Consider the following 15,673-nt stretch of genomic DNA (forward strand, 5'->3'; position numbering starts at 1 on the left):
TGGCTTGAGGGGCTGCCCTGGAAACAGCAAAGGATCATCCCACGGTGCCTCTGCCAACAAAAACGGAGCTACGGAAGGCTGTACGTGGTCCTCCCGAAGGCCATTTTCACTGGCAGAGCACTTGGGCAACCACAGGCACCCCTGACATGAGTGACGTCAAGCTGGCCACCCCATGCCAGCCCCCCAAAAGTCAAACCCAATCCTGATGTGGCCCTAAATGAAATTGAGTTTGACACCCCTGGTTTATATGTTTAAATGCCCTGTTCAGTCAGTAGAGTACTCATGAACACATATAGCAGTAGACTTATATACCGCTTCATAGGGCTTTCAGCCCTCTCTAAGCGGTTTACAGAGAGTCAGCATATTGCCCCCAACAATCTGGGTCCTCATTTTACCCACCTCGGAAGGATGGAAGGCTGAGTCAACCCTGAGCCGGTGAGATTTGAACCGCTGAACTGCTGATCTAGCAGTAGCCTGCAGTGCTGCATTTAACCACTGCGCCACCTTGGCTCTTATGAGAGTCAAAAGCTTGACTCTCTTATGAGAGTCAAAAGCTTTTTAGGGTAGACTCAGTTCTTCTAAGACATTTCTTTCTGAAGTGAGGGGGGCAGCAAAACTCCGTTGTGAATGAGGGATCTCCTCATTCAGAAGCTTCTATTCGGCCTCCTTGGAGAAGCACTTGATTATAGCTGTCCCTTAAGGGAGAACTTCCAGTCAAGTCTCCATCAAAGAGACGGACCCACCCTGGATGACTTTGTGGTTATTCCCATGCCTTTTTTTTTTTTTGGGGGGGGGGTTAAGCGGCACGAAAATGGAAAGACTTTGAAATAGCCACAACAGAGGAATGGTTGGTGAACCCCTAGCAGAGTCGACTGGTTTAATTAGGGAACAATCTACGTCTATATTTATCAGTTGTACTTGAACTCCCTTGTAGCATGGACTTCTTGCTAAAAAAAAGAGACAAAAATGAATGTGTGATTTTTTGGGCTTGAAAATTGGAAAGGGTACTTTATGGATGAAAGGGATTTATGGTAAAACTTTAGGGGGAGACAAACATACATGTCAAGAAGATCAGAAGTTGCTTCCTTATAATCATTCCTTTTCCTTTCGTTTCCTTTCTTTTTTCTATCTTCCTTTCTTTTCTTTTCCTTTCCTTTCCTTCTTCCATCTTAGTTTCCTTTCCTTTCCATTCCTTTCCTTTTTGTTCCTTCTTCTATCTTCCTTTCCTTTCCTTTCCTTTCCTTTCCTATCTTTTTCCATTCTCTCTTCTGTCTTTCTTTCCTTCCTTTTTTCTTTCTTCCTTTCCTTTCCTTCTTCTATCTTCCTTTCCTTTCCATTCCTTCTTCTCTTCCTTTCCTTTATACCATCTTCCTTTCCTTCTTCTATCTTCCTTTCCTCTATCCTCTTGCCTCCCACTTCATTTCCTTTTTCCCCTATGTACTGGTTTGTTTACTATTTCTATTGTGTTTTTTTTAAATGTTATTTTTACAATAACATATATGGAAATGAGGCCAAAGGGATTTGTCACTGACTTTTTTTCACCTTTTCACCTGTTGCTGCCACTCAACAAGTTACCTGTGACTAAATGTCTTGGTAAGTCCAGCTGCCACACTGCCAAACTTGCTCAAACCAGAAACACCAAATTATTAGGAGCCACAGAACCTCAACGAGGGAGAGATTGCGGCCAGATCAGAAAATCAACTAAAATATTATTGATTAAACTCTTGTCATAATTTAGAAAATACTGCTCTGTTTACAGTCTCACTTTGCTCTTGGTTGCTCTGATTGGTTGAGCCTGAATGGGTCAAGAAACCTGCATTGCTGGCTTAAAAGAGGGGTGGTCCTGAAGCAACCCCAATAATCCTGGTTTCTGGTTTGCAGCCTGATTACCATTCTTATCTATGAATGAGTTGAATGATGCTGGCTTCCTGGTGCTTCCCGGGGTGATTCTTAGTGTCTGGATGCCCCAAGGAGCCTGTGATGTGAGGTTGGAAAGCAACTAATTGCTAGTTGCATTCCCCTTGGAGACCTCTCAGTGGGAGAGAGAGTCAACAGTGACACTCTGGGAACAAAGGACTACCTTACCTCACCGTTTGCTCTTCCCTGCTCTCTCTTGGCTTCTGCTGCTTTGCAAACAGGTGGCTTACTGTCCCCCTAGGGAAGGAGGGGTGACCCAAGAAGACCCATAATTGGAAAGCCACGGATTCCCCTTTTCCTTGAGGGCCTTTGAGGCGGGGGGCAGCTCTTCGGAGCTCCTTCCTTCGGCTGAGTCAAGAACAGCCGCCGCGGTGGGGAAGCGACCAAAACAGCATCTCTTCCACAGAAGAGTCCATCCCGAGGCTGTTGATCCTTCTCCCGCACCACCCCGCAAGTCAATGGAGGGAGGGGGTCTCCCTCTTCCTTCCCAGGAACCGAACGGACCCAAGTTCCCAATCCCGAGAAGCAGGCACGGGGGGGGGGGGGGGAGGGAGGGAGGGGAGGAGGCAGTCGCAAAGAGACGCATCTGCCGCCTACGGCCGGGCTCCTCCGGGCGCGCGTCCTGCGCTCCGTTCGGCTTGCTGCCTCCTCCAAGGGGCTGCCGCATCTCTGCTCAAAAAGTCCGGCGGTTGCGCTTGAGGGACAAGGCGCTCTTCGCATGCTCAGGAAAGCTCTCGCCTCTCCGGAAAAGGGAAGCCGGCTGAACAATTCGCGGACCGAAGCCAAGCGCGGGAGTTGGGGGGGGGGGCGCGAAAAGAGATTCCCGAGCTGCATCGGGGTGATCCAGACGGCCGAAACCCAAATCTACCTCCTCCTCCCCCCTTTTTCTCCTCCTCCTCTTCCTCCTGATCCTCCTCCTCCCCATCGCCCACTCCTCCTCCCCCTTTTCCTCCTCTTCTTCATCTCCCACTCCTCCTCCCTTTTCCTCCTCCTCCTTTTCCATCTCTGCCCCTTCCCCTTTCCTCCTTCTCCTCTCCCCCTCTTCCTCCTCCTCCTTTTCCTCCTCCCCCCCCCTTTTCCTCATCTCCCATCTCTCCCCCTCCTCCTCTCTCCCTTTTCCTCCCCCTCCTCCTCTTCCACCTCTCCCCTCCCTCCCCCTTTTCCTCTTCCATATCTTCCCCTCCTCCCTCCCCCTTTTTCCTCCTCCTCTTCCATCTCTCCCCCTTCTCCCTCTCCCCCCCCCCTTTCCTCCTCCTCCGTCGCTACCGCAGCAGCCGCCTCCTTTAGCCATTCAGCACCGCGGCGAGCAAAGCGCTCGCCGCTCGGCCGCCTCCAGGCCCTGACCGACGCGCCTTTCGTCCTATCGGGCGGGCCGGTTGAGCAGCCCCCCCCCGTCCCTCCCCCCCCGCGGCCCGCCCCCTCGCCCGTCCGTCCAACCCGCGGCCAGGCGGGGGCGTGGCATCTCCCCGTTCACGCCCCCCCTCTGGGCTTAGCGAGAGTTATATCAAGAAAGCCAGTTCGGAGAGAAGCAGGCGAAGAGAGAGACGAGCCGGGAGCGCGGAGCCACCGAGCGAGCCAACGACCGGGAGGCACCTTGGACGGGCTTCCTCCGGGGCCGGCGAGGGACGAGGCGGCAAGAGAGGGCAGCGAAGGCGGCTTGGGGGGGCTCTGAACCTCTGGACCCTCCTGGGCGAAGTTGGGTCTCCGGAGAAGGCTGTGGGAGCTCCCGCCGATGAGCGCGGCATGGAGAACCGCCGCGGACGGTGGTGGCGAGCCCCGGAGCTGAGAGGCAAAGAGCCCCGGGCTGGCCGGCGGGCGGGCTGGCTGCCTCGAGGGGCTTGAACCGACCCGACCGCCAGAGGACCCCCCCCTAAAAAAACCAACCCCAGGACCAAGCCCCACTCGGAGCATCTCTCTCTCTCCAGCCAGGCAGGCGAGAAGGAAGGAAGGAAAGAGAAGAAGGAAGGAAGGGAAAAAAGGAGGATGACGACGCCTAAGCCGGACGGAGCGGGGATTTTCTTCGCGGGACTTACGGATTTGCCACCGCCGGGCTCCATCCTCGGGCTCCGGGAAGCCTCGCCGGCCTTTCCCGGCGCCGCTCGCTGATTTCTCTCGCTTCGCCGACTCGGGGCTTCCCCGAATGCGCTGCCGGAGGGCTGGGGAAGAAGCCAACGAAGAAGGAGAAGGAAGAGGAGAAGGAGGAGGAGAACGACGACGGCTGCCCGGCTCCCCGCTTGGCTTCCAGCAGTTGGAAGAGCAGCGGCAAACGTAAGTGCAAAGTTGCAAGCTCTGGGAACGGGGCTGGAGGGTGCAAATGAGAGCCAGGATCGCAGGGAGAGGGAGAGAGGGATGAATTTCCCCCCTCTTGTCTGGTGAGGGTGAGGAGATGAAGAGAAGGTGCCAATATCCCCTTCCCCTGTATTTTTTATTTTATTTTATTTTGCCTGCGTCAAGGTAAGGTTAGGAGACGGCATTGCCGCTGTGCTTTTTAATGCAGATGCGAGCTCTGGTCAAACTCTTCCGCTTCTCCCCACTTTCGTCCGCTCCCCCAATCTATAGGGGCGCCCCCCAGCTCTGCCCGTCAGTCGCTCCCTCAGCTCCGGGGGTCTGACCCAGCAGCCTTTCCAGAGCTGCGGTATTTATATGCCTGGCAGCAGCGGCTTGGCTAAGATGCCCAGCGGAAGGGCATCCGAGGGGCTCTGCCACCCAACGCCAGGAGAGCCCTCTCCCCCTCCCCGTTTCTGCCTCTGTCTTGGTAAACAGCTGTTGGGCTGCTGCCCAGTAGCTTCCCAGACCCCCTTCCTAGCCCCATCTTCTCTGCTTATTTGGAAGTTGCATGGGGATGGGGGGAGATTTGAGGATGGAGAAAGCTCAGCCCCCTTTTTCGCTCTCCCCCCCAACTATTAGGCTGCCACATCTGGAGAAGGTGAGGTTTGGCTTGCCTGAGGTGAGGAGGGGGGGGAGGCAGGAGAAGTCCTTTGGCTTCCCTCCTTTAGATTAAAAAAAAAAAAAAGATTAGGAAGTCGCCAGCAAACAGCCTTTAAAGGCTTTAAAGGCTGCAGACCCTGCTCTGTCTGGAAAGCTCCTTCTGCAGCTGAGTCCATCTCCTTGCATCAGACTATCAAAGGCAACACAACCAGGCTAGGTAATTTAATTGGGGTTTAGGGGTGGGTGGGAAGGTGGGGGCCATGAAACATGCTTCCAAAAAGCTCCGGCTCCTTCCCCCCTCCCTTCCTTTTTATTTTTTAACTTGCCTCCAATCGAAAGGGGGAGGGGAGGTGAAATAGCGGAGCAAATTCTACTTGGGGGTCTGTGGGCTGATTGGAGCAAGTGTGCCTGCCTTTCTGTCTCTGTGTGTGGTGTGTGTGTGTGTGTGTGTGTGAGAGAGAGAGAGAGAGAGAGAGAGAGAGAGTCTGTGTGTCAGTGTGAATTGCATCTGCGTCTCTCCCCCCCCCCACTACCCCTCGACTCAATCTTGTAACTAGTTAATTTCATTCTCAGTGTGCACTCAGCGCTAGTGGCGGTATATTGGTGCATTCATGAAGCGGGAATTACTCTCACGCACGCACACATACATACACAAGCAAGAAAGCAAGACATGGAAGCAGGTGGCAGTGTTCCTCTGTTGTGTCTGTGTGTGTGTGTGTGTGTGTGTGTCTGATACCGTTTTTAAAATCAACCCTTCTTTACAAAACGTTGTTGTCCTTGTGTTTGTCGGCAGGGACTGTCGGGAAGTCAGAGCTTTGGATGTGATGCAGCCGGCCACGGTTTTCCTTTTGGCAAAGAAGCCAGCCTTCCTTTCTGGACATCTTGGAACCTTAAAACCCTGAAGAAGGATCTATAAACAGATTATCATGGACCTGAGAGATTTTTACCTGTTGGCTGCTCTGATTGCCTGCTTGCGACTGGATTCGGCTGTCGCTCAAGAACTTATTTACACCATCCGGGAGGAACTGCCTGAAAACGTGCCCATTGGGAACATACCAAAGGATCTGAACATTTCTCACATCAATGCTGCCACGGGGACCAGCTCTAGCCTGGTCTACCGGCTGGTCTCCAAAGCGGGAGATGCCCCTTTGGTGAAAGTCTCCAGCACCACGGGGGAGATCTTCACCACCTCCAACCGCATCGACCGGGAGAGACTCTGCGCTGGGGCTGCTTACGCGGAAGAGAACGAGTGCTTCTTCGAACTGGAGGTGGTGATCTTGCCCAATGATTTCTTCAGGCTGATCAAGATCAAAATCATTGTGAAGGACACCAATGACAATGCCCCCATGTTCCCCTCCCCGGTCATCAACATCTCCATCCCTGAAAACACGCTGATCAACAGCCGCTTCCCCATCCCTTCCGCCACAGATCCCGACACGGGTTTCAACGGCGTCCAGCATTACGAACTTTTGAATGGGCAAAGCGTCTTTGGGTTGGATATTGTGGAAACGCCGGAAGGGGAGAAGTGGCCTCAGTTGATTGTGCAGCAAAACCTGGACCGGGAGCAGAAAGACACCTATGTGATGAAAATCAAGGTGGAGGATGGAGGAACACCCCAGAAATCCAGCACAGCCATCCTCCAGGTCACAGTAAGTGATGTCAATGACAACAGGCCAGTTTTTAAAGAGAGCCAGGTGGAAGTCCACATACCTGAGAATGCCCCAGTAGGGACCTCTGTCCTCCAGCTCCATGCCACTGATGCAGATGTGGGCAGCAATGCAGAAATCAGATATATTTTTGGGGCCCAGGTTGCTCCAGCAACGAAACGACTCTTTGCTTTAAACAACACCACTGGGCTGATCACGGTCCAGAGGGCTTTAGATCGAGAAGAGACTGCCATCCACAAGGTGACAGTCCTGGCCAGTGACGGTAGCTCAACTCCCGCCCGGGCCACTGTTACCATCAATGTGACTGATGTTAATGATAACCCTCCTAATATAGACCTCAGGTACATCATCAGCCCCATCAACGGCACCGTGTACTTATCTGAGAAAGATCCTATCAATACCAAGATTGCGCTGATCACCGTCTCAGACAAGGACACGGACGTGAATGGCAAAGTCATCTGTTTCATTGAAAGAGAGGTGCCGTTTCACTTGAAGGCCGTTTATGACAACCAGTACTTGTTAGAGACCTCTTCCTTGCTGGACTATGAGGGCACCAAAGAATTCAGCTTTAAAATAGTGGCCTCTGACTCAGGCAAGCCCAGTTTGAACCAGACAGCCCTGGTCAGAGTCAAATTGGAGGATGAAAATGACAACCCTCCCATCTTTAGCCAGCCCGTTATTGAGCTGTCCGTTTCTGAAAACAACCGGCGGGGTCTCTACCTAACTACTATTAGCGCCACTGATGAGGACAGTGGTAAGAACGCAGACATTGTGTATCAGCTTGGCCCCAATGCTTCCTTTTTCGATCTGGACCGTAAGACGGGGGTCTTGACAGCTTCCCGGGTGTTTGACCGAGAAGAACAGGAGAGGTTCATTTTTACAGTCACGGCCAGAGACAACGGCACTCCTCCCTTGCAGAGTCAAGCAGCTGTGATCGTTACTGTGCTCGACGAGAATGACAACAGTCCAAAATTCACGCATAACCATTTTCAGTTTTTTGTGTCAGAGAACTTACCAAAGTATAGTACTGTAGGAGTGATCACAGTGACGGACGCAGATGCGGGTGAGAATAAAGCTGTGACGCTCTCCATCTTGAACGACAATGAGAATTTTGTTCTGGATCCTTTCTCTGGAGTTATAAAGTCTAACGTGTCTTTTGACCGCGAGCAGCAAAGTTCCTACACCTTTGATGTCAAGGCTATCGATGGAGGGCAGCCACCTTGCTCTTCTACTGCTAAGGTCACCATCAACGTGATGGATGTGAATGACAACAGCCCCGTGGTCATCTATCCCCCTTCCAACACATCTTTTAAGCTGGTACCTCTCTCCGCTATCCCGGGATCGGTGGTAGCGGAAGTGTTTGCTGTTGACATTGACACGGGAATGAATGCCGAGTTGAAATACACAATAGTCAGCGGAAACAATAAAGGCTTGTTCCGTATTGATCCCGTGACTGGGAACATCACCCTGGAAGAGAAGCCCATCCCGACCGATGTAGGCTTGCATAGGTTGGTAGTCAACATTAGCGATCTGGGCTACCCTAAATCCTTGCACACTCTTGTCCTTGTGTTTCTGTACGTCAATGACACTGCGGGAAATGCCTCTTATATTTATGACCTGATCCGCAGGACTATGGAGACTCCTTTGGATAGGAATATTGGGGACAGCAGCCAGCCCTACCAAAACGAGGACTACCTTACCATCATGATCGCCATCGTGGCAGGGGCCATGGTGGTCATCGTGGTCATTTTTGTCACCGTGCTGGTCCGTTGTCGCCACGCCTCCAGGTTCAAAGCGGCCCAGAGGAGCAAGCAAGGGGCCGAGTGGATGTCCCCCAACCAGGAGAACAAGCAGAACAAGAAGAAGAAGCGGAAGAAAAGGAAATCCCCTAAGAGCTCCCTGTTGAATTTTGTGACCATCGAGGAGTCGAAGCCCGAGGATGCTGTTCACGAACCTATCAACGGGACCATTAGCCTTCCAGCTGAGCTGGAGGAGCAGAGTATAGGACGGTTTGACTGGGGCACTGCACCACCCACCACCTTTAAGCCTAACAGCCCTGATCTCGCTAAGCATTACAAATCTGCCTCTCCTTCGTCTGCTTTCCACCTGAAGCCGGACACGCCCATCTCGGTGAAAAAGCACCACGTGATTCAGGAGCTGCCCTTGGACAACACCTTTGTTGGAGGGTGTGACACCCTCTCCAAGCGCTCTTCCACTAGTTCAGACCACTTCAGTGCCTCAGAGTGCAGTTCGCAAGGAGGCTTCAAGACTAAAGGCCCCTTACACACCAGACAGGTAAACGAGCACTTTTACTGGTCTATAAGTACTGCATACAAGTGCCCACTCAACCAGTATTAAAGTGCCAGGAGGAATTCTTGGCCGTCGGGATAACTTTAGCTTAGCTTTTTACTAAGGAGAGAGAGAGAGAAAGGGTGTCTCATCTCCCAGGACTATGCATTGGTATAAATGAAAAACGTGATTTCCCAAAGCGATACGGTACCAATTTTCTTTTTCTTTTTTTTTTTTGGCTTTGCTTTTAGGACAAGTGGCACGCACGCACTCACTCACACCCATTCACCAACAGAGATGCACACAAGTACAAGGACTAGTGCTTAGAAGCGATGGTGTCATGGGGTTTGTTTTTGGTCAAAAACATAATCAGGGTAGGGCATTACTGAAGATTAAGAATTGGGGCTTATTCTGCCAGATTCGACCAGGCGGGGAAATATATATAATATATATATATATCTATATATATATAATATATATATATATATATATATATTATATATAATATATATTAGATGGACCAAAATGTTTCAGGGTTAAATATCTTAATTTCCAATGGAAGAAAAGTTGTATTTTCACAGGAGGCTGGTTTGACAGTCTCCTCCCTCCCCGTTTATTTCCCCGCTGATCTGGAACTATTTGTTACGTTGCCGTTTTCAGGAGCCTGAAATTTGGTCTTTCCCCGAGGCTCAAAGGTTGTGTTGCAACTGTGTTTGTTGGGTAGGAGACAATTAAGCTGCGAGAACCTGTTCCTCTGTTCGGAATGGCAATGGTTTCAGTGGTATAGCAGTACAGCTGTGTGTCTGTTCAGGAAGAAGAAGAAGAAAGTGGCATTTTATTTGCGTGTGCTTTCATTTTTTTGTTCATCTACCTGCTTGAAATAGCCAAAGTACACATTCAAGAGGAATGCATTTGTTTATAATTGAGGAAAAATAAAAATAAAAAGTCACCATGAATTATTATGCAGGTGGGGAAGAATTCACTCCATTGCAAATACATTCTCCTATTAGCCCATAAGGGAGTTTTCATGAGTCATTTTAAAGCTATGAAGCTTGCCATTTAAACAATAAAAATAAAAATTAGGTCAAGGAACTTCATATTTCATCCAAAATCCAGTATTAGGGGTTGTTGGGGGGATTCTTCTTCTTGCAATGATGATCTAGGTCAAATCATTCCTGGCTAATAAAGATTTAAATGCAGTGCTGTCTTAATTCATTTCATTGGTTGCTTGTCTTTCGCCACAAAATTAGAATGCGGGAATGCACCTCTAGATGGCGCTACGGGACTGTGTTGGCTGATTTGGCTGGCTGCCAATCGTGCAGCAGTTCAGGATTTTTTTGGGTTGGGGGGGAGGGGGAGGGATGGTTCAGGCTGGTACAGAAACCCAAAGAAATCCTTTATTTAATAACAGTGACGCTGAAGGGACCGGGAGTTAAGCTGGCATGCTTTCTGGAGGCCTTGAGTGCTTAAATTGCATTGCATCACTTGTTCAAAGGTTTAGCTGCCCAACTCATGTTTTCTTAAGTGGTGGTGCAGATTTGCTGTGGCTGATGGGTCCATGGAGTAAGGCAAGGCCCATTAGAAGAGGCTTTGGTGCCTCCCCTGGGATGGAAAGTGGCCATTTTCTAGCTTGAGCCATTCCCAAAATTTGCATGCTAGCATTTCCCAAAACACTTCTAGAATTTTGGACCAGAATTCTAAAACAAGGTGCCATATGTTTTGACCCCTGCAGAGATGATGTTGTGGAAGTAGACTGGGTGGCCTTGTTAATAGGGATTGGAGATGAAATTCAATCCTTCTCCTACGATGGGCTTGATAACAGTGTTATCAAAGTAACAGCATACATTGGGTAATTCTGCCGACTTTAACACAGGGCTGAAATGGCGAGGAAGTGCACCTGGCAACATCTGCATAACTAGCCACCCTGAGAACAGAGCATTATTCCTCCCTCTGATTCCTTCTATGTTGTTTATCAGATACCAGGCCCCAGTTTGTTGTCTGGTCTTTTTACAGGGTTGGGTTTTAATGTCTTTTTTTTTCTCTCCAAGAAGGCGTAAGGGATTAACATCACAACTCCGTAAGAAATTCCCTGGAAGAGCATGTATGTATCAGCACTCAATAGGGCCAGATCTTGAGAAACAAGGTTTTTGTGGATAACTTCTGAACTCCTGCTTTTCAAGAGGCAATTCTAGAATTTGTATAGCATAGCTGGATTATTTTTTTTAGAAGTGTTTTGATATGTTCGAGTTCCACCAAGAACTGTCTCTCCTCCCATTTCTCAACTGGATAGCAAGCTTTGTAATAAACAGTACAGAATTGTTGCATTTTCCTGGTTCCAAATAAAGGGGGACCCATAAGAAGCCTGTATATTTTTTTCTCTCTCTCCAGTTGAAGCAAAACAACCATTCTTGTACTAAGCAATGGGGAAGACATCTCCAGTTAGGGTTAGGTGAATTTGCAACATTCAGAAAGTCGAATCTGTTCAGTTGCTCATGAGCTGCCAAGAGTGAATTTTGCTTCCCTGTTTCAAGGCTTGGTTTGAAAAAAAGAGACATCTGAAGTTTTCAGGTTTGCATGGATGATATGTCTTGCTGACACCACTGATGTCAGACTGTGTGGGAGAAGAAACTGATTCATTGTTATGCTTTTTAGTCCCGCACATGTTAAAGACATTTGCGATTAAATAAACACTCGTTCCTGGAACTATATTCTGTTGACATCAACAGAACCTATTTGCAAGTAAATGTGTTTAGCACCAAGGTGTAAAAATAGTGACTTTAAAATAAAAAAAATCTGGTGAGAAAACTGACTTGAGGATAGAGTCAGAAAATAGAGTAATAGCACATTCTATTTTCTTTTCCTTAAGGAAGTGATTTGGCATTGTACTTATTTAGAGCAATGGGGCTTCTGCAGTGGAATACTCCCAGCCCAATAAATCAAAATAGATAAGGGGTACTGATAATTTGGAGGATGGTGATGGATACATGGGAATTGGTGGGGAGAATTATGCTGTTTCGGTCATTCCTTTGCTAAATCGGACACCTGAATGAGTGGGAACTAAGGTGAAGCCCACACTACTTACTATGCACTGTGTGTTAATATCACATCAAATCTTTAGGTAACTTGCTTCTTTTAATAACTGAGCTACCAGGGAATCAGTAGGTTACATTTCATAACATTGTTTTAAAAATGAAAACTCTGCATAGTTTATCAGACAATTTTATTTGGCTCCTTTAAGCCTTTTTCATATGCCGTGGGAAGTATGGTACTGTTGAAAACTCTTTAAAAACACACACACACACCTCACACTCTTTTAAGCAAACAACTCAGATTCTTCTTCTTTACTCTTGTGTCTTTATTGGTCATTCGCCAGATTGTTTTTGATGTTAAAAAGACACTTAACCAAAGATCAAGAATCTAAGACAACATGGGCTGAAGGGATTGGGAGGCAATAATTGACTTATCCTAATATTTGCTAGAGCTTAAAATAAATCATGTAATATTGCACTATGTGTGTTCTTTATGAGTATATAATAGTCACCGGAATAATATCTCGGATTCTGCAGATTCAGATAGGCTAGCAAAGGAAGGACATACAAAAGAATGTCATACAGATATTGGTGGAATTATTATTATTATTATTAATAATAATAATAATAATAATAATAAAGAAAGTTGTATTGGAGTGCCTGAAATAAGGTAGCCTAAACGCTAATCCTGAAAACATTTCTAAATGTTGAAGATTGGGTAGCTGTGTCAATTCCATGGCACATGCCAAAATGGAAATTGCAAGTGATTCTTTTGGCAGGCGCGAGAAGGCAGATGCTTTGAGTAAAATAGGAAGTGAAGGACAGCGTGATTTTCTTAGATAGCACAATCCTACCAGACTCCTTATTTTATTTTATTTTTACAAGAAAGAATGGCTCGGTTCAGACAAACCGGGGGCAACCTAGCTTAATATTCTGGACAGCGTCCCTCTTTGTTTTCCAACGTGACTGCAAGGAGGGGAATGGACTCCTATGGAGGTTTTTGTCTGAATTAGGAAACGTGGGTAGTTTTTAATTGGCATACATAAGCCAGTCTGGATTGACAATCGCATTAAGAAGCTGGCTCGTTGGAGCCAACTGTGTTCAAATTGTACTCCCTCCACTCTCAGATAAAATAACAAATGGTGATTTGTTGAAGGCGAAGCTGTGAAATGCTCCATTGCCTTGAGACTCCACCAGAAAAGAGAGAAGGAGGAACATGGAGTTGTTGAGACTCATAGAAAAAGAATTGGTTTTGTTATAGGTTCAGACATGGCCATTGGGTATCAGACGCTGCACTATTCTGATGGGGGAATGGACGATTGCCAGGAAAAAAAAGTACCCTATATTGAATCTGGTTGAACATTAAGCTATTTCTACTTGCCAGCATGTAGGACAGCATCTTTCCCTTGAGAGACAGTCTGTAAGGAAAACATTAAAGTGGACTAGAAGCATTGCTCAGCTTCTCCGAACAGCACGAAATACCTTTTATGGTTTGATTGCTGTTGCCAAGAAAGAAAAAAAAGAAAGAAACAGGGAGGTGGGGGGGGGGAGGGAATGCTAGGCTGGGATTAGATCTGACTCACAGGGAAAAAAAAGGAAAAGGAGAAAAACAGCTTTCTAAAATCTTGCAAGATAGCAAATAAAGATGAGCCATTTTTAGAACAAGGGCCTGCTGGGTTTCGTGTGTGTGCACGAGCTAACCATGATCAGATCCCACAAAAATGCAAAAATGGTTTGAGTTTGTCTTCAGTTTTTTTTCTCACCGGTGTGGTCAATCCTTGAGAATAAAGAGTAACATCGGCACAGCCTTCTCTCATCTTGCAGTCTTGAAGGATTTCCATTTACAGTAGAACTTCTGGCCACGAATGCTTCTGACCAGGACCAAATCAGGTGTTGTTGTTTTTTTTTTTTGTAAGTGCCAAATTTCCTGTTGTTTGTTTACAAACAACAGCGTCCCACATGTGGCTGCTGCATTAATTTTGGTTAGGTTCAGGTCACGATCAAATCAGGTTGCGACCAAAGTTATGTCCTCAAAATTTGACCTCTTCAGCTGAAACTTCTGGCGATGCAATGACTTCCTTCAGTTTTGAGTCAATATTTTCCAGCAAAGAGCTGTAATTCTTACCAAGTGTATTAATTCATTTCTGATTACTTTTATGGACCAACGGAATCATTCAGTGCAGTTCATCTGCTGTTAAAAATCCAGCCCGGGGAGTCTTTTAAATAATAATAATAATAACACAGAGATATATAAATGGTCGGTTCCCTTGAGTGTTTTCATAAAATTGCAGCAGGAAAGCAGTGTTGTGGTTTAACTGCACTAAGAAGAAGCAACCTTTCTCTCGAGTGGCTTGTTGTCCGTGATTTATTTGTTTGCATTTATGATAACAGCTGATAAAAAGGACACTACCAAAGCTGTTAAACCTCCCATAATCGTAGTTTTCTTGGCTGCAGGAACAGTTATGGGAAGCTGTGGTGTAAGAAGCTAAACAGGGACAGTGAAGTTTGCCATTTGTTGAAATCTTTTGATTTGGGTTTTTTTTTTTGCCCGTTGGGGAAGATCAGAGTTGAGCAAGGATCTTTCCCAGAGAACATAAAATGATAGATACAGATAGATGCACCGATCCTTAGCAATAGGCCCGTGGAAAGACAGTGAAAATGCAGGGCATTTTTGGCTACCTTATATAAGAAATAAAAAGTATATGGGGAGCTTTTGTTCAACTGTCTCAAGATATTCATCTTGGGAAGGAGGCCGAGCGTGGAAAACCCTCAGCTGAAAAGATGTTCTGGTATATGTGAAAGTGAAAAAGCCTGGGAAAATAGGGGTCTCTAATAGAAATCCGAATATAACCTTAAGCAATAATACAATTCTCAAGCAACACTAAAGCTAAAAATAAAGCTTTCTCTCTTCCTTTTATGTACACAGAATCCCCAGTCAGTTAAAGCTCCCGAGATGCTTTTCTGCTCCTCATTACTTTCATAAATAAGACTTGGTGGTGTGCTTGTGCCAGTGACGTGTGGTGAGGTTTATGGCTGGTGAGGCACTGACACAGTGGTGGGTTTCAAATTTTTTTAGACTTGTGGACCACAACTCCCAGAATTCCACAGCCAGACATGCTCAGTTCCGATTTAAAGCGACAGCATTTGTTTTTCTCCTTTGCAAAATAAGTTTCCTTCTTTCTTTTTCTTTTTTTTTTCATGATGACAGTGGTGAGGCTCTACTTCCCCTGCCTCCCCTGACTGCACATCACTGGCTTGTGCATTTGCATGCATCCTTGCAAGAATGGGTGTATAACAAGAATGTGTACATCACTCGTGAAGCTCTGTTTTCCTACCCAGATGCATGAAACCTTCTTAAACTGTATCACACAGGTGATACATACATACACTGTATCACTTCTGGTCATACTTGGAATATGGCATCCAGTGTTGGTTGCCATGATATAAAAATAAAGATGTGGAAACTCCAGAAAGAGTGCAGAGAAGAGCAACAAGGAGGATTAGGGGACTGGAGGCTAAAAATATAAAGAATGGCTGCAGGAACTGGGTATGTCTAGTTTGATGAAAAGAAGGACCAGGGGAGATATGATAGCAGTCTTCATTTCATTTCATTTCTTTCATTTCATTTCATTTATTGGTTTTGTATGCCGCCCACTCCCAAAGGACTCCGGGCGGCTTACAATAAAACAGGGAAAGGGGATAAATAAGACAATACAAGACAATACAACAATTTAAAATACGACAACATTCACAGATGAAGTGGGGCTGGATACTTCAACAGCTCCCAGCCTGCTGGAACAGCCAGGACTTAGTAGCTTTACGGAAGGCTGGGAGGGTAGTAAG

The 15,673-nt window shown here is 47.1% G+C and overlaps 1 protein-coding gene across 1 annotated transcript in view; it reads left to right on the forward strand.

Moving 5' to 3' along the window:
- The first annotated feature begins 3,454 nt into the window (after positions 1-3,454).
- Positions 3,455-15,673, forward strand: part of PCDH9 (protocadherin 9) — a 944,671-nt gene continuing 932,452 nt past the window's right edge. Inside the window, exons 1-2 of the mRNA XM_032226404.1 lie at positions 3,455-4,185; positions 5,639-8,807. Of these exons, the coding sequence (XP_032082295.1) occupies positions 5,772-8,807 (3,036 nt within the window). The 5' untranslated portion in view covers positions 3,455-4,185; positions 5,639-5,771. The remainder of the gene's footprint in view (positions 4,186-5,638; positions 8,808-15,673) is intronic.

Source organism: Thamnophis elegans, chromosome 11 (genome assembly GCF_009769535.1).
Source record: "Thamnophis elegans isolate rThaEle1 chromosome 11, rThaEle1.pri, whole genome shotgun sequence".
In the NCBI taxonomy this organism is placed as follows: Eukaryota; Metazoa; Chordata; class Lepidosauria; order Squamata; family Colubridae; genus Thamnophis; species Thamnophis elegans.